Raw genomic sequence first — 18,782 nt, 5'->3', positions numbered from 1 at the left:
CACAAACAAGCATATATGCTGTATACACACACACACACACACACACACACTCAAACTGTCTGTCTACATGTGTGCGTGTTTGAGGTTTGATTATGTGTGAGGAAGAGTTGAGAGTGCAGGAACAGGTACGTCCAGTCGGAGTGCCTCCATGAGCCACACCTGTTTGAGTGGGCGGAGCCTGAACACCTGCCCATCAAAACAGAGGACAGACGACAGCGAGTCGCTCACAGACGACACACACACACTCCAGCATGTTCAAGAAGAAGGAATACAGCCCTGCTAAAGCCGGACAGTGAGTACACACAATCCTTTACTGCTTTACTATAGTAAAAAAAAAAAAAAAAACACTCTCAGTGAAATGATTTTTGAGTGTGTTTGTGTGTTAAATGTGTGTGTGTGAAGTGATTTATCTTTATGGCTGGGCAGGGCCGTATCTCCAGAGATTGAGTAAGCTGGATGTTTTATGAGGGATAATCTGACATTATCTCTGAATAATGCGTGACGGAGAGATCAATGTCTGCGCAATAATGCTGATAAATGACAGAGGACAGGAATAGAGCTGAAAATGTAGATTTGAGATAAGCTTATTTCATTAATTAAGTTGAAATAATGATGACATGTTTCAATATACATGTTTCAGGTGTAAATATTAGTCAAAACACTTCGTTAAAACACACAAAAATGCTCATTTAGTATAATAATGGGCTCACAGCAAGAAGGTTGTTGGTTCAAGTCCCTGCTAGGCCAGTTGGCATTTCTGTGTGGAGTTTGCCTGCTCTTCCCGTGTTGGCGTGGGTTTCCTCCAGGTGCTCCGGTTTCCCCCACATCTAGAAGGACATCCGCATGAAAATAACGTATACTGGAATAGTTGGTGGTTCCTTTCACTATGGTGACTCCTGATGAATAAAGGGTGTAAGCCGAAGGGAAATGAATGAATGACTATAATGAATGTTGAAAATGTCAAATATTATAGATTTTATTTTAAAAGTGTAATAAAGTATAGTAGATTTAAAATTCAATATCAAATAAGACATAAGAATACACAATCTTAAGGTTTTCTGTGTAATTAATTGATTTATTATCATTTTTTATTGAAAGTAAATAATATTTACAAACAATAAAGCAATAAAACAGTGAAGATTCCACCTTTCTATTGTTATTAATTGATTTAATAATTATAAATAATATATAACTAGTGAAATAGAATCTCAAGATGCCTTTTAATGTAAATTATAATAGCAATTGTATAATAATAAATGTTAAAATACTACAAAAAGTAATGTGATTAATGGTGAAAATGTCAAATATAATAGTTATTTCTTTATAATAAGTGTAATAAAGTAAAGTAAATTTAAAATGCATTGTCATATAATGCATAATATTACATAATTTTATAGTATTTCTGTTATCAATTGATTTATTAATATTTTTATTGAAGGAAGAGAACATTTACATACAATAAACATTAAAATGTCCTTCTTTCTGTTGTAATTAATTGATTTAATAGTTATAAATAATATTGAATTAGTGAAATAAACGCTCAAGATGTCTTTCAGATCTAAATTTTAATAGCAATCATGTGATAATAAATGTTAAAATACTACAATAGCTGACTTAAAATGTAATTAATGGTGACATGTGAAATATAATAAGTATTTCTTTATAATAAGTGTAATAAGGAATATTTGTTTTAAAATACAATATCATATAGTACATAATGTTAACGTTTTTTTTTTCATTTACATACAATAAAAACAATAAACTTTTAAGTTTCTGTTGTAATTAATTGATTTAATATTTATAAATAATATTGAATTAGTGAAACAAATGCTTAATATTTCTTTCAAATCTAAATTATAATTTAATTTAATTTAATGTTTATTAATAATAATAAATGTTAAAATACTACAATAAATGGTTATTTAAATTGATTTAATGGAGAAAAGCTCACATATGGTAGCAGTTCCACAATAATAAATAATAATCATTAAAAATAAAAATATAAAAACGTATTATTTTAATTAATATATTAAAATACATTGGAAATACGTAAAAGGTTAAATAATAAATAGTATTATGTCATTTTACAACTAAAAAGATATTTTGGTTATAATTATAATTCATTTATATAATATATAATTACATCATTATATAATTAATTAAAATAATGATACATTTTGCATAATAATTATACATAATCTTGTAAAAAACACTCACATTTGTATGTTTTCAAAAGTTAAAAATGTCAATTTTAATAGTAGTTTTTTTAAATAAAACTTAATTTAATGTATAAAATTACAATAAAAAAAGACATTATATAATTGTATATTATATATAATATTTTCCACCGTTTTGTATGTCGTTTATATGTAAAATCATTACAAAATAGGTATCACTGAATCTCAGTTATTGCTATTTTTATGTAACTAAAAAAGATATAGGTTTAATTATGTAATATAATAATAATAAAAGTAGATGCAATACAAAATACATATTTAATATTTAGTGATATTATATATGATCTGAGATATCTTCTTTTTGATTTTAATGTTAGTAATTTCGTTAAATATATAACATTCATATTATGATTGAAATTAATTAACATTTAATTATTTAATATTAATTAACCAATTCATCATTAAATCTGTTTATTAATAATATTTTTCAATAGAGCATGAGCTAAAAAATAATTTATGGTGGCTAAACTAATGACAGATGAATGGTTAATATAATAAATGTGTTGGCTGTTGTAAGCTAATGCAATCCCTGATGACTAAAGGGTTAATGTTACCTGCTCTGTAATACAGTTTCCTTTAGTGACACTACTAATTATCCCTGATGCTCTCAGCCAATCAGAGCGCAGCATTCATGGCATACCTGTGTGTGTGAGAAGTTTAAATCACGGCAAATGATGGTAAATGAGTTTATAGGTCAAACACCAGGCGTCAGACACACAACAGATGAAAAAAAAGCCATGACATGCTGCTGCTCTGCTCATCAAACATCTGCTTTCTGGTGCTCATGATGCCTTTGAGGATTATAAGCAGAGAAACATGACCTTTAGTTTTGTTAAAAGTAAAAGTTAGCTCGGCGGTTCATTCCACTGTGGCAACCCCGGATTAATAAAAGGACTAAGCCGAAAAGAAAATGAATGAATGAAAAAGTTAGCTCTCAAAGCACTTTCAGCATATACAGTTGAAGTCAGAATTATTAGCCCCCCTAAATTATTAGACCGCTTGTTTATTTTTTCCCCAATTTCTGTTTGACGGAGAGCAGCTTGTTTCAACACATTTCTAAACATAATAATTTTAATAAGTCATCTCTAAAAACTGATTTATTTTGTCTTTGCCATGATGACTGTAAATAATATTTGACTAGATATTCTTCAAGACACTTCTATACAGCTTAAAGTGACATTTAAAGGCTTAACTAGGTTAATTAGGTTAACTAGGCAGGTTAGGGGAATTAGGCAAGTTATTGTATAACAGTGGTTTGTTCTGTAGATTATCGAGAAAAAATAAAGCTTAAAAGGGGCTATTAATTTTGTCCCTAAAATGGTGTTTAAAAAATTAAAAACTGCTTTTATTCTAGCCGAAATAAAACAAATAAGACTTTCTCCAGAAGAAAAAATATTATCAGACATACTGTGAAAATTTCTGTGCTCTGTTAAACATCATTTGGAAAATATTTAAAAAAGAAGAAAGAAATTTGACGGGGGCTAATAATTCTGACTTCAACTGTACATCCTGCTTGTACTCGCTGCAATTCCACCGCAGCCATTCACACACATATGTTTTGGTCTTGTATAAACTGCTTTTGCGACACTGTTTTTTTGGGGTGTATCTGTCTTTCCTTGCCCACTGATTGCCCTCTTGGGGATTTTTCCCATATCATATAATCTTAGAAAGATACAATCTGATTGCATGGCTTTTATTGTGCTCCTGGCCAAACAACTAATACTGCTCAGGTGGAAGGATCAGAAACCTCCAACCCCAACACAGTGGATCCTCTTCTTCCTAAAGCTGGAAAAAATGTGACTTTCTAAACCAGGTGAAGAAAATTTGGTTCAGCTGAAGTCAGAATTACTAGCATCTCCTGAATTTTTAGACCGCTTGTTTATTTTCCCCGATTTCTGTTTAACATAGAGCAGATTTTTTCAACACATTTCTAATCATAATAGTTTTAATAACTCATCTCTAATCACTGATTTATTTTATCTTTGTCATGATGACAGTAAATAATATTTGACTAGATATTCTTCAAGACACTTCTATACAGCTTAAAGTGGCATTTAAAGGCTTAACTAGGTTAATTAGGGTAACTAGGCAGATTAGGTAATTAGACAAGTTATTATATACCAATGGTTTGTTCTGTAGACTATCGAATAAAAAATAGCTTAAAGGGGCTAATAATATTGAACTTAAAATGGTTCATAAAAAAATTAAAACTGATTTTATTCTAGCCGGAAAAAAACAAATAAGACTTTCTCCAGAAGAATAAATATTATCAGACATACTGTCCAAATTTCCTTGCTCTGTTAAACATCATTTAGAAAATATTTTTAAAGGAAGAAAAAAATTTGAAGAGGGCTCATAATTCTGACTATATCCAAGAACATGTAGTCAAATATAGACCAAGTCCTTGTTCCAGATTCTTTTTCTTTCCTTAGTGTATTGTGTGATACAGATTGTACAATTGTAGTTTTTGTTAAGCCACATTATTATTTACCTTTTCATCTGTTGGTACTGTATGTTTAGTTTTTTTTTTATTTATTTATTGCATTGGATGCACTTAAGTTGATGCTATCTATGATTTTTAAAAGATAATTGTTTTTGTCTTTTATTTTACTGTAATTTGCCATAAAAATTGTTTTATGTAGTTAGTATTTGTTTTTGTTTAATATTCTATTTTATATTTATTTTATTTCAGATTTGACAATATAAATATATGTGTAATAGTAATATATAATATTACAATCTGCAATTGAACATGCAGTCTCAAATTTAATCAATTTTCATAAACGTTATTCTGAATTTATCAGTTGTAGATTAAATCTAAATCATTCATTCATTTTCCTTCGGCTTACTCCCTTTATTAATCTTCTATGTGAAGCTGCTTTGACGCAATCTACATTGTAAAAGCACTATAGAAATAACAATGAATTGATCATGGGTCGCCACAGCGGAATGAACCGCCTTTTGTTGTGTAATTCATTCATTCATTTTCCTTTGGATTAATCCCGCCTGCTATTCCAGCATATGTTTTATGCAACGGATGCCCTTTCAGCTGCAACCCAGTACTGGGAAACACTCATACACACACACACACACACACACACACACACACTCATACACTACGGTCATTTTAGTTCATCAATTCCCCTATAGCACATGTGTTTGGACTGTGGGGAAAACCGGAGCACACGGAGAAAACCCACAACAACACGGGGAGAACATGCAGACTACACAAAGAAATGCCAACTGGCCTAGCCAGTAATCGAAACAGCAACCTTCTTGCTGTGAGGCGACAGTGCTAACCACTGAGCCACCATGTCGCCAACAAACCAACAGACTCAAATAAAATATAAAAAATATCATAGATTATGTTTTTTATTTATTGTAATGACATTTTTAAAATAGGAGTACATATTTAATTTATTTTACTAATTTATTTAACTGATTTAAAAAATAATAAATTTTTGTTTTTCGTTTGATTAGATTTTTTAAATTTAGTCTTAAAATTTTATAGACTATTTTTATTTCACATTTTAATATTTTTATAAATTTTATTTCATGTCATAATATTTGTTTTAAGTTATTTTCGTGTCATTTTATATATTTTTTCTAATTATTTTGTTTTAATAAAATATATTGTATATAATATTTGACATTATTGTATAAAATAATATATACAAAATATTTTCTTAAAGCAAAATAATTCGAATTTTTTTTATAAATTAAATGACACAAAAATAAATATTTAAAACAAAACTTAAAACAAATATTATGAATAATATTTTATAAAAAATTATTTCAATTGTTTATATTATATCTTATTTCAAAATATAGTTATTTTTTGTTTATTGTTAAATTATATTTTATTATATTTATACTTAAATTTTATTTGATATCTTATTTTTTTCTAATTATTTTTAATAAAATATTATATATATTTCAATAATAACAATAATAATAATTATTATAGTAGTATTTTTAAACAATGTTATTTAATAAAAATTATTTCAGTTGTTTATATTTTATATTTTATTTAATAATATTTATTTTCAGTTGTTGTGTTTTATTTAATTCATATGTTTCTTAATCTGATTTTTAAATTATATTTTATGTTTTATATTTTATATCAAATTTGTATTTTTTACATGTTTTGTTTAATTATTGTCACTGTAAATTTAATTTCACAATGTTTATATTTAATAATATAGTATTCCTCCAGTCAGCAGTAGGTTAGAGGTCAGAGAGTTGCTGTTTCGCTCTGTGTGTGTTTCATTAATAAACTCAGTCACATTTTTCATCTCGACTGAAGTCCATCCGGTTTGTCCAGTCACAGAGGTGTGCATGTGTATGTGTGTGTTTCCTGTTCTTAGTGTTTTTATGGCTATTTATGTGCAGGATCACCATGGGTGTGTTGTTTAAAGCATCAGTCTTTGTGTTTGTGTGTGTGTGTGTAAGTGAGATTCATGCCGCTGCGTCACTGATTGTGAATTGTTTCAGCTGAATGAAGAAAATCCCGCTCTGTTTGACCACAGTGTGTGTGTGTGTGTGTGTGTGTGTGTGTGTGTGTGTTGCTGCTGTTAGTCACTCAAACTGTCATTCTGGTTTCACCTTTTAATCACATCAACAAATCTTGTTTTAATTGATAATAAATGTAACTGTAGTTCTCTTACGTATGTATTTAACCCTTTATAGGGCCCTTTATCGGGCAATCGCTATAAATACTCATTGGAAAGACCCTTATGACTTCAATAAAATGATACTGTTATCTATGTCAGTGAGGTTACTACACTTTACAGTGGATTTGTCACCAAATAAGGGTTAATTTATCTGTCCAATATTCATTCATTAATTTTCCTTCGGCTTAGTCCCTTTGTTTATCAGGGGTAGCCACAGCAGAAAGAACCGCCAACTTTTCCAAATGCAGAGTTTATTATACAGAGAATGATCAGGCAAGCAATGGTCAACACAGGGGCAAGCAAATCTATACAGGTGATCCAGAGTCGAAGTCAAATATCAGGCGAGTGGTCAAAAGGCAGGCAGCAGACGACGTAAAACAAACAAAACAAGGTTCAAACACGGTAGGCAAGGAAAACACGTCGTAATTTTCACAACCACAAGACTCAGCCAAGAGGTGTGCGTGTGTGCAGTGTATATAGTCCATGAAATCAGTTCATGAGCAGCTCTCAGCAGTCAGTGTGTGTAATCTACTAAATAAGGAACAGGTGCGAATGAGCGGTGTATGACTGGAACTTGTAGTTCTTTTGCTGGCAGATTTGTAGATCTCCAGTGATCTGCATGGGCTAGATTGCTGGTGACTGACATTAATTGTGTCATCAATCCGTCACTTCTTGTATTATTTCTCTCTTTGAAAAAGTCCAGTGATGTCATTTCGAACAAAGTTTTAATAACAATTTAACTGAACTACGTTACACGGTCAACAGTTTTGCTCCCGTCTTCATGAGACAACTTCATCCTTCTCAGATGGCACATCAGCTGGTCCTCTATATTAAAAATTAAATAATTTAGTACAATATATTCAAGTTTTGCCTTTCATGTTATTATTAATTTAACATAAATAAAACTATTAACTTATGGCTCTTACATTTATGTAGTTAAATCATCAAAATCATCATTGCATACAATCTGAAAAAGCCATTTTGACAGGTTCAGAAATGGCGTACAGCCTCATTTGTTTTTCATATTGTGTGTGAATGTGTGTTTGTTTAAATTTGTAAAGAAATTCCTAAGCTGTAAACGTGATCACTGCGTGAATTTTAAAACGTACGATTTTCCCTCACCTCTTTGTGATGTTTAGTTATAAGCAGGGTGTCCACTAGGCCTTACAAAAAGTCTAAAATTCCTAAAAGTATTTTGTTTTAGGTCTTCATTTTGAAATAAAAATGTGTAAAACTGCTCAATCGGGCCAACATCTGTCCAATCACCAACAATACATCTCAATAAAACCATATTTTTATAAACTTTTTTTTATCGCAAAGAGATTTCACAACTGCTGTTAGACATTTTTCAGCAAAGCCCCGAAATGAAATTTTAATCTAAAACAATTACATGATTCCTCAAGATAATACCGAGCCATTAGAGAAAATCTTTAGTGTTTAACCCTGTATACGTCTGAAATTTAACTCTTGGTAGTCCTATAAAGGATCTTAAAATTCGTAAATTTGACTTGATGAAGCATGCTTATGATTGACCACAGCTGGACCCGCATAAGCTAAGGGTGCTTTCACACCTGCCTTATTTAGTTCGGTTGAATCGCACTAGAGTTCGTTTTCCCTCTTGGTGCGGTTTGTTTGGGCAGGTGTGAATGTAGCAATCGCACTCAGGTGCGCACCAAAAAAGCGGTCTCGGTACGCTTTCAAACCAACCCTTTAGTGGTTCATTTGTGGTGAGAATATGATCCGAAATAAAACAGACTCAACCGCAAAAAGTACTGCGCCTTTTTGCACTAATCCAGCTGCCGTAGGCCGATGTGCTGTGCATTATGGGATATGTGGGAAAAATATTTGTTGACAGCGTTTTACCAACAGAGAGAGAGAGAGAGAGGGGGAAAACATCACCTTATGGACCGTTGGTAATATTTCGGAAAGATGACCATGTCGCAGTTTAGCTAAAGTAATATACGCCTCCTCCTGAAGTGACGTGCGATTCGCCTTCGCCGTTTGCGATGCATTAAAACATTATTTTCCAGCCGTAGCTGTGCTTCATTCTCGAAATGTATAGTTTGTCTACAGTGGTCTATTCAAACTATATAGTATACTATGAGCAGGGATACAATCAGCCAGCGCAGTCGTACCTCCATAGTCAAAAGCGACACTTTAGGCCCTATCATACACCCGGCGCAGTGTGTCGCAAGGCGCAGCGCAATAGTCTTTTGGTAGTTTCAGCTTGGCGCAAGAGTCGTTTTGAGGCTTTGCGCTAAGCTGTTTAAATAGCAAATGCACTAGCGCTCATATGTGCGCCCATAGGCGTTCTGGTCTAAAAAGGAAGGCGTTCTGAGGCGGACCGCTGGCGCGTTGCTATTTTGAGAAACTAAAATAGATTTTTCATTAGACCAAAACAAACCCGGTCTAAACTCCAGCGCAGAGTTGCGCCTCGCTTACGCACTGCTTAATACACACAAGAGAGCAATAGGCAAATATCTGAAAAATTGTAAATACTAAGGATATATATATATATATATATATATATATATATATATATATATATATATATATATATATATATATATATATATATATATATATATATATAGGATATAATAAGAATAGATATAGGATATAAATATAAAGGATTAAAATATTACAAAACATATTATTTTCTAGCCCACATAAATATGAAAAATCACTGCTTTTATGTCTTCTTCATCTCGGGAGGTTTTTTCAGTTCATTCATAACAATTTGCTTTTGCATAATGTTATTATTATTAGCAGTATTTTTTATTATATCCTTATTTATATTTGTTTTATTAAAAACAAGCTTAGATTTGTCCACCTGCAGGTTTTAGACCATATGGGGCACAGCATGTGTTTTAGGATATAACTCAGGTTTTTGAACACACTTCTTTATTATTGTTCATTTATTTGTTTGCTGGAAATTAGAACTGAATTTAGAAATAGTTTTTAAACAAATATTTGCGCTTAACAAAAGCAATTAATTATTTATAGACTAATTGATGTCTGTGTGTAAAGGTTTCCCTATCCAAGAGCGAAAGTGAAAGTAGATCATTTATCTCTCATTCTCACGCAGTAGATGCTCTGTTTAACAGTTTTCTGTTAAAAACAAAACAAAAACAACTGTTAACTGTTTTAACTGTTAACAGTTTTCCACTTAGACTTACTTTGCGTCCTGTAAATAGCGAATGCGCTTATGGCGCGACGCAGCTGACTCTTAAAGGGAATGGGAGATGAGGCTCTAATTGGTTTATTCTCAAAACACACCTATAACTCATTAAGAAAATAAACTCAACCCTTTTAGACCATGCGCCACGGCGCAAAGCGGATTTTTCCATCCTTAAATTAGCAAAAATGCGTTCTGACACGCCCTGAAAGCATTTGCGCCCTGTGTTTTGCGCTCTGCGCATGGACCGTCAAAATAGAGCCCTTTGTGTCTGACGGTTTGTTTACTTGCAGCATTTTTCCGCACAATAATTCTGACCAATTGAAAAGCAGTTTAGGATCTAAGTTCAACAACATCTGGCCAATGAGTGATGTGGATTTTGTCAGATGACTTCATTTTGGTTCTTTTCAACTGGTTCGGACCAAAGCAATCAGTGTGGTGTGAATCAAAGCAATCAGATGATGCTACAATGTATTATTTATTGCTCTTGGTCCGCACAAAATGAACCGCACTACAGATGTGAAAGCACGCTAACACTTAATTCATCAATGAGACCATTCCTAACTCACTATAAATAAAAAGTGTTTGTTACCTCAGTATCTTTATCTTGAAGATCCCCCCTTCCACCCCAACTCCGCCCTCCTCTCTAGATTGGGCGACATGCCCGCCCAGTGATTAGCACTGTTGCCTCACTGCAAGAATGTCACTGGTTAAAGTCCGTACTGATCCAGTTAACATTGCTGTGCAGAGTTCAATCATTCTCCTTTTGCTCCTGTGGGTTTTCCCTGGGTTTCCCGGTTTCCTCCCACAGTTCAAAAATATGCAACCTAAGAAAATTGAACATACAAATTAGCATCATAATCAAGCTCTTAGTAAGCTGCATATCTCTCTTTAGCCATCTGTCAGTTAGCCCGAAACAAGTCAGGGGAGTTCATCAAGATCCACCTGAGCTCAAACCCCCCTCTCGCCCTGCTAGCGGGAGGGAGCCCCAGGCTTAAGAATCTCATATGCTCAGGGCTCTCTCTGGGGACATCATGCCAAACATGCTCTATTATCAGCTGAGTGTGAACTCTTGAAAAAGTTTCTCAAGTTGTAAAAGGTCATTTTTATGTGTACTTAAAGTCCTTATACTGTAAATACTGGCTCGGTTGTAACTTTACAGACCTGAACACACACACACACACACACTTGTACAGCTATCTTTATGGGCTCTCCTCATAGATATAATGAAGTTTAAACTGTACAGATTGTATATTATGTCATCTTCTCCAACCCAACCCCCAAACCAGCAAGCAATCTGCACTTTTACATGTTCAAAACACTTATTCTGTCTGATTTAAGAGTTGTTTTGCTCATGAGGACCCAAAAATGTCCCTGCAAGGTAAAATAGACTGGTATTGCTTTACTTGTGGGGACATTTGGACCCCATAATGTAAGAAAAACAATTTAACACGCGTATCATCGAGATTTATTCTCAGAAATGTCAGGTGTTTAATCTGTAAGCACTGTCAGGTGTGTGCATGTGTGTGTGTTTGATCCCCCCGCATGTCAGGGTGAGGAGATTCCTCAAGAAGGAGGAGCGATTCCTGGAGTTCCAGAGACTCAAACACACCCCAGTGTGGGAGTGTGTGTGTTGGCAGGGTGTGACAGAACACACACACACACATAAGCGACAGACTGACAGATGCAGCAGTGATGCTGGCTCTGGAGGAAACACTCATTTAGCTTAATTCAGATGAAGTTGACAAACCACCTGACACACTGCTGACCGACTCTGTGTGTTTGAGTGAGAAAGTGTGTGCGTCTCTAGCTTGTGTTCCTTACATTGCTGCACCAAATGTCCACAAGTGTAGCAATACCAGTGAATTTTGACCTTGTGGGGAAACCCATAAATATAGTTGTACGTGTGTGTGTGTGTGTGTGTGTGTGTGTGGTAGGGGAGGGGCAAAGAGCAGATATAATGTACATCAAATTGCACAGATCAGGGGCCTATATAGTATAACTGCCGGATTTTGTGGGGGCCCCTATACATGTTACCATCTTTCTCCCCATTAGTGATGGCCCTGTCTCTGAGTGTGTGTCTGTGTGTGTGTGTGTGTATTGTGGTGACCAATTGTACAGTGGAAACATTATTACAGCTATGGAGAGTCAATATTAATTGTGAATACTCAATGTGTGTGTGTTTTCAGGGCGCAGGTGAACGACCTGCTGTCTCTGGTCACACGCTTACAGCAGAGCGCAGATCAGGTGGAGAAGAACATCCTGCTGGCCGACAAACTGCTGGAGGAGGTCAGACACACACACACACACACACACACACACACACACACACACACACACACACACACACACACACACACACACACACACACTGCACATGATGCAAAAGTAGTGGGCGGAGCTAAGCAGACAGTGATGTATAAGTAGTGGTCGGAGCTAAGCAGGCAGCAAAGCAGAAATAGAGGGCGGAGCTAAACAGGCAGCAAAGCAGAAATAGAGGGCGGAGCTAAACAGGCAGCAAAGCAGAAATAGTGGGTGGAACTAAATCGACTGCAATGTCAAAGTAGTGGGTGGAGCTAAACAGGCAGTAATGCAGAAGTAGTGGGTGGAGCTAAACAGGCACTAATATAGAAGTAGTGGGTGGAGCTAAACAGGCAGCAATGCAGAAATAGTGGGTGGAGCTAATCAGGCAGCAATGCAGAAATAGTGGGTGGAGCTAAACAGGCAGTAATGCAGAAGTAGTGGGTGGAGCTAAACAGGCACTAATATAGAAGTAGTGGGTGGAGCTAAACAGGCAGCAATGCAGAAATAGTGGGTGGAGCTAATCAGGCAGCAATGCAGAAATAGTGGGTGGAGCTAATCAGGCAGCAATCAAGAAATAGTGGGTGGAGCTAAACAGGCAGGGATGCAGAAGTAGTGGGCGGAGCTAAGCAGGCAGCAATGCTGAAGTAGTGGGTGGAACTAAACAGGCAGCAAAGCTAATTGTGCAACAATGCAGAATACTGGATGGAGCTAAACGGAACAATTTAGAAGTAGTGGGCGGAGATGAACAATGCAGAAGTAGTAGGCGGAGATAAATAGGCAGCAATGTAAAAGTAGTGGGTGGAGCTAAACAGGCAGCAATGCAGAAATAGTGGGTGGAGCTAAACAGGCAGCGATGCAGAATTAGTGGTCGGAGCTAAGCAGGCAGCAATGCTGAAGTAGTGGGCGAGCTAAACTGAACAATGCAGAAGTAGTGGGCGGAGCTAAATGGAACAATGCAGAAGTAGTGGGCGGAGATAAACGGAACAATGCAGAAGTAGTGGGCAGAGTTAAGCAGGCAGCAATGCAGAAGTAGTGGGCGGAGCTAAACAGACAGTGACGTAGAAGTAGTGGGCGGAGCTAAACAGACAGTGACGTAGAAGTAGTGGGTGTAAATAAATAGGCAGCAATGTAGAATTAGTGGGCGGAGCTAAACAGGCAGCAATGCAGAAGTAGTAGGCGGAGCTAAACAGACAGTGACGTAGAAGTAGTGGGTGTAAATAAATAGGCAGCAATGTAGAAGTAGTGGGCGGAGCTAAAAAGACAAGAAGTAGTGAGCAGAGCTAAACAGGCAGCAATGCAGAAGTAGTCGGTGGAGCTAAACAGGCAGTAATGCAGAAGTAGTGGGCGGAGCTAAACAGACAGTGACGTAGAACTAGTAAGCGGAGCTAAACAGGAATCGATTCGACAGGAAATGGAGGTGAAGTTTATCCACATTATTACAGTATAAAGAGACTCATTCCACAACCTTTGGCAGATTGCTTCAGTATACGAGGATTTTAGATTGATCAGAAAGTTTTGAGTTCTGAAATGTGTGTGTGTGTGTGTGTGTTTAGGATCTGGAGAATGAGCGCAGGGGCTCTCCTCTCAGACAGCAGGGTCCGGCCGCTGAGAATCTGTCTCAGGCTGAGATGCTGCTGAAGGATCTGTTCATGGACGTCAGCAAAGTCAAGAAGCTCCAGCACCCGCAGGCCAGCATCATCGAGCGCGAGTGAGTGAAGAAAACATTAAAGCATACTACAGATCAGAGCTGTTTCTGAGCGCTAACGTGTGTGTGTGTGTGTGTGTTTGTGTGTAGTGTGAGTAACCTGCACGATCGTTGGTCCAAATACTGCGGCACATACAGGCATCTGTACGGGCAGCTTCACGAGCTCTACCTGCCGCCCGGAGTGGACTGGAGCAAACTGATGAGTGACAAACAGGTGAGGAGCATCTCTGGAAAAAGACTAAAGAGACCGAAAAACACACAGAGGTGTAGACTGTAGCTGCCAACACTGCCCTTTTCAATTCAGTTCAATTTATTTTTATTTCATTAGCACTTTTACAATGTAGATTGTGTCAATGCAGTTCAGCTTAGCATAAATTACTATAGTAATCTGTAACTGCTTCAGTTTTGTTTTCGGAGTTGAAGTGTAGTTTAGTTCAAATCAGTCCCAGGTGTCAGATTTTTTTCCCTGAGTGTCTTCCGTATTTTACACACATCTCCCGCCACCCTCCCATTTTGTTATTTGCTTTTCCCCTTTTGTTACTTTTAGCTCATGTTTGTCAGGCTGCTAGGCGTTGTATAAAGCTCATCACCTTAAACATTTGATGAAATATTCAAATCTTCTAGCTTTTTTTTCCCTCAATCTGGCAACATACAATTTCTAAACAAGTGGTAGATGAATATGGAGCCAGATCAGCCTAAAAAAATAACACATTTAAAAAATAAGTCATACATGCACAGCACAGTTCACATTTACAAAATCCCATTCATGAATTCAAAACACAATTCGGAAATACACAAAACGCAATTCGGAAATTAAAAGCACAATTCAAAAATATGCAAATCCAATTTGTAATTTAAAAAGCACATATTCGTAAATATACAAATAAAATTCATAAATTAAAAACATAATTTATAAATATGCAAATCCATTTAGGAAATTCAAAGCACAATTTATAAATTTGCAAACCGGATTCGTAAATAAAAAAACACAATTAATAAATATGTAAATCCCATTCATAAATTAAAAACGCAATTGATAAATATGCAAATCTAATTTATAAATTAAAGCACAACTCATAAATATGCAAATCCAGTTTATAAATTAAAAACATAATCGATTAATATGCAAATCCAATTCATGAGTTAAAACACAATTCATAAATATGCAAATCCAATTTGTAATTTAAAGAATACAATTCATAAATATGTTAATCGGATGTGTAAATAAAATACACAATCAGAAAAATATGCAAATCAGATTCGTTAAAAAAACCCAATTCGTAAATATGCAAATCCAATTCATAAATTCAGAACGCAGTTCATAAATATGCTAATCGGATTTGTAAATAAAATGCACAATTCGTGAATATGCAAATCCAATTCATAATTGAAAACACAATAGATAAATATGCAAATCCAATTTGTAAATTCAAAACACAATCAATAAATATGCAAATTCACTTTTGTAAATTCAAAACACAATTGATAAATATGCAAATCAAATTCCTAAATTAAAAACACAATTGATAAATTTGCAAATTGGATTTGTAAATAAAAACAATTCATGAATATGCAAATCGGATATGTAAATAAAAAACACAATTCATGAATATGCAAATCGGCTTTGTATATAAAAAACACAATTCATGTATATGCAAATCGGATTTGTAAATAAAAAACAAAATTCATGAATATGCAAATCAGATTTGTAAATAAAAAACACAATTAATGAATATGCAAATCGGATTTGTAAATACAATACACAATTCGTGAATATGCTAATCCAATTAATAAATTAAAAACACAATTGATGAATATGCAAATCTAATTCATAAGTTTAAAACTCAGTTCGTAAATTGACAAGTAAAAAGTATGAATATTTCCCGGAAATTTTTATGAATTGGATTTTTTGAATTTACAAACTGTATGTTGTAAATGTGAATTGTGCTCTGCATGTGTGATTTTATTTTGTATATGTATTATTTTTGAGACTCTTCTGGCTCTATAGATGAATGGCAGTGGCTTTTCTGGATGTATCTAGAGAAAGAATGTAGAAAATTATTGGTGATTTTGACAAATGAGCCCTTATTTTAAAGCTTTGTCTTATTTTTTTGATAATTTGTTTTCGTAACACTACATATCACTCCGTAAGCTTTCACATTTTACAGCATTAGCATGATCACATTTGCATGTCTGACAGATTCGAAAACGGCTGCTTTAAACCAGAAACCAGAAAGCAAAACAGAGATGTGAAGAAACATCAAGAGCCTGATTTATCTGTGTTTGTGTGTGTGATGTTACAGAAACTCCTGCAGGACGAGGCTTACGGCCCGACTCTGACTGATGTGGAGAAGCAGATCGCACAACACAACATCCTGCACAAGCAGATAGAGGAGTACCACAGAGCCCTGGAGGACAGCGGAGTCAGTGACATACAAACGCACATACATACACACACACACACACACACATACACACACACACACACACACACATACATACAGCAGCAGATAGAGTACCACCACACAGCCCTGGAGGACAGCGGAATCAGTGACACATACACACACACATATATACAAGGTTTACAGAGACACTCCATGGTCATAATGTACTTTAAACTGTAAAAAACATTTATTATATGGTCCTACCCCACCCCTACCCCTAAACCAAACCTGTTAAGGTTAATAAAAAACCTTGTAACCCGCCAGGAAACCTGTGGCAAGGTTTGAATTTTAAAAGATTTTTAAGAATTTAAAGAGACATGAGGTGTGTCTCTGTAAACCCCCTTAATAAAGTACAACTAAGGGGTTTAGGGTTGGGGTTAGGGCTAGGGGTAGGCCATAGTCTCTATCATTAACCTGAGAGAAAAACAATGAAAGTCAATGCAATGTCCTCACTAAGATAGGGAAACTAACCTAAGTATGTGTGTATGTACTGGTTTTGGTGCTTTACAGGGACAGTTTTCTGTATAAAGACATGGCTATGATCTAGTTTTAATCTACTATGGGGGTTTATGAGGACATGTGGGATGTCCTTGTAATTCAGAGTGCTTCATCATACTTAATGAGGTCTTTTGACATTTAAAACGTTGCCTCGGGTTTTCTGTGAGGGTTGTGTATGTGTGTGTGTAACCTGTGTATGTGTGTATGCTGGTTTTGGTTGTTTACAAGGACAGTTTTTTGTATAAAGACCTTGTTAAGTATGATTTTTTAAGCGCTCTGAATTACAATGACACCCCACATGTCCTCATAAACCCCCATAGTAGAATAAAACTAGGTCATACCCATGTCTTTGTACAGAAAACTGTCCTCCTAAACCATAAAAAGAGGTTTAGGCTTGGGGTTAGGGCTAGGGGTAGGCCATAGTCTCTATCATTAACCTGAGAGAAAAGCAATGAAAGTCTATGCAATGTCCTCACTAAGATAGTGAAACAAACCTAAGTATGTGTGTATGTACTGGTTTTGGTGGTTTACAGGGACAGTTGTCTGTATAAAAACATGGGTATGATTGAGTTTTAATCTACCATGGGGGTTTATGAGGACATGTGAGATGTCCTTGTAATTCAGAGTGTTTCATCATACTTAACGGGATCTTTTGACATTTAAAACGTTGCCTCGGGTTTTCTGTATAAAGACACGGGAAATGCTTGTGCAGATAGAGGAGTACCACACAGCCCTGGAGAACAGTGGAGTCAGTTTTGGTGGTTTACAGGGACTCTCCATAGGCGTAATGTATTTTTTACAGTAACAGCCACTTATTATACGTCCCTACCCCTAAACTCAACCCTCACAGAAATCCAAGGCAACTTTTTTAATGTCAAAACCTTTTTAAGAGTGATTTTTTTAAGTGCTCTGAATTACAAGGACATGTCCTCATAAACCCCCATAGTAGAATAAAACTAGGTCATACTCATGGGTTTATACAGAAAACTGTCCTCGTAAACCATAAAAACCAGTACGTACACACATACTCAGGTTTGTTTCACTATCTTAGTGAGGACATTATGTAAACTTCCATTTGTTTTCTCTCAGGTTAATGATCGTGACTATGGCCTACCCCTAACCTGAACCCTAAACCAACCTTTACAGAAACAATCGCACATCTTTAGATAGCAACAAAACATATTCTGGCCGATTTATAAGCACTCTTAATTAGTAAGGACCAGTGTAATATACACTTATTATTACACATATTACACTTGCACACACACAGACAGGAGACACACAGACAGGAGAACATACAGTAAATATTTGTTGTTTCTCCACAGGATAACTCGTCTGCTCTTCAGAAGCAGTATGCGGCTCTGCTGGTGAGATACAATCAAATACGTGTGCGTGGCGTGTGTTTTGTGTGTGTCATGTAATGTGTATTGTGTGTCTGTGCATATGTGTGTCTGTTTGTGTTATGTGGTGTGTGTCTGTCTTTGCATGTGTGTGTTATGTAGGGCGTGTCTGTCTTTGTGCATGCGTGCGTGTGTGTGTGTTATGTGGTGTGTGTCTGTCTATGTGTTTGCGTGTGTGCCCTTGCATGCATGTATATGTAGGTTTTATGTATGTGTGTGTGTTATATGGTGTGTGTGTGGCCTGTTGCTTGTGTGATGTATCTCTGTGTGTGTGTGTTTTTTTTTCATGTGTGTGTGTGTGTGCGAGCGCGCACGCGCGTGTCCTTGTGTGTGGTTTTTGTGT

At 35.5% G+C, this 18,782-nt stretch overlaps 1 protein-coding gene across 1 annotated transcript in view; it reads left to right on the top strand.

Annotated features, from left to right (window-relative positions):
- The first annotated feature begins 222 nt into the window (after positions 1-222).
- The window catches only part of evplb (envoplakin b), a 44,596-nt gene continuing 26,036 nt past the window's right edge, over positions 223-18,782 (top strand). Inside the window, exons 1-6 of the mRNA NM_001442665.1 lie at positions 223-292; positions 12,278-12,377; positions 13,946-14,100; positions 14,188-14,311; positions 16,401-16,520; positions 18,365-18,406. Coding sequence (NP_001429594.1) covers positions 252-292; positions 12,278-12,377; positions 13,946-14,100; positions 14,188-14,311; positions 16,401-16,520; positions 18,365-18,406 — 582 coding nt within the window. The 5' untranslated portion in view covers positions 223-251. The remainder of the gene's footprint in view (positions 293-12,277; positions 12,378-13,945; positions 14,101-14,187; positions 14,312-16,400; positions 16,521-18,364; positions 18,407-18,782) is intronic.

The sequence above is a fragment of the Danio rerio genome, chromosome 3 (genome assembly GCF_052040795.2).
Source record: "Danio rerio strain M-AB ecotype USA chromosome 3, GRCz13ab, whole genome shotgun sequence".
Classification (NCBI taxonomy): Eukaryota; Metazoa; Chordata; class Actinopteri; order Cypriniformes; family Danionidae; genus Danio; species Danio rerio.
This window is presented reverse-complemented; position numbering and strand designations above follow the sequence as displayed.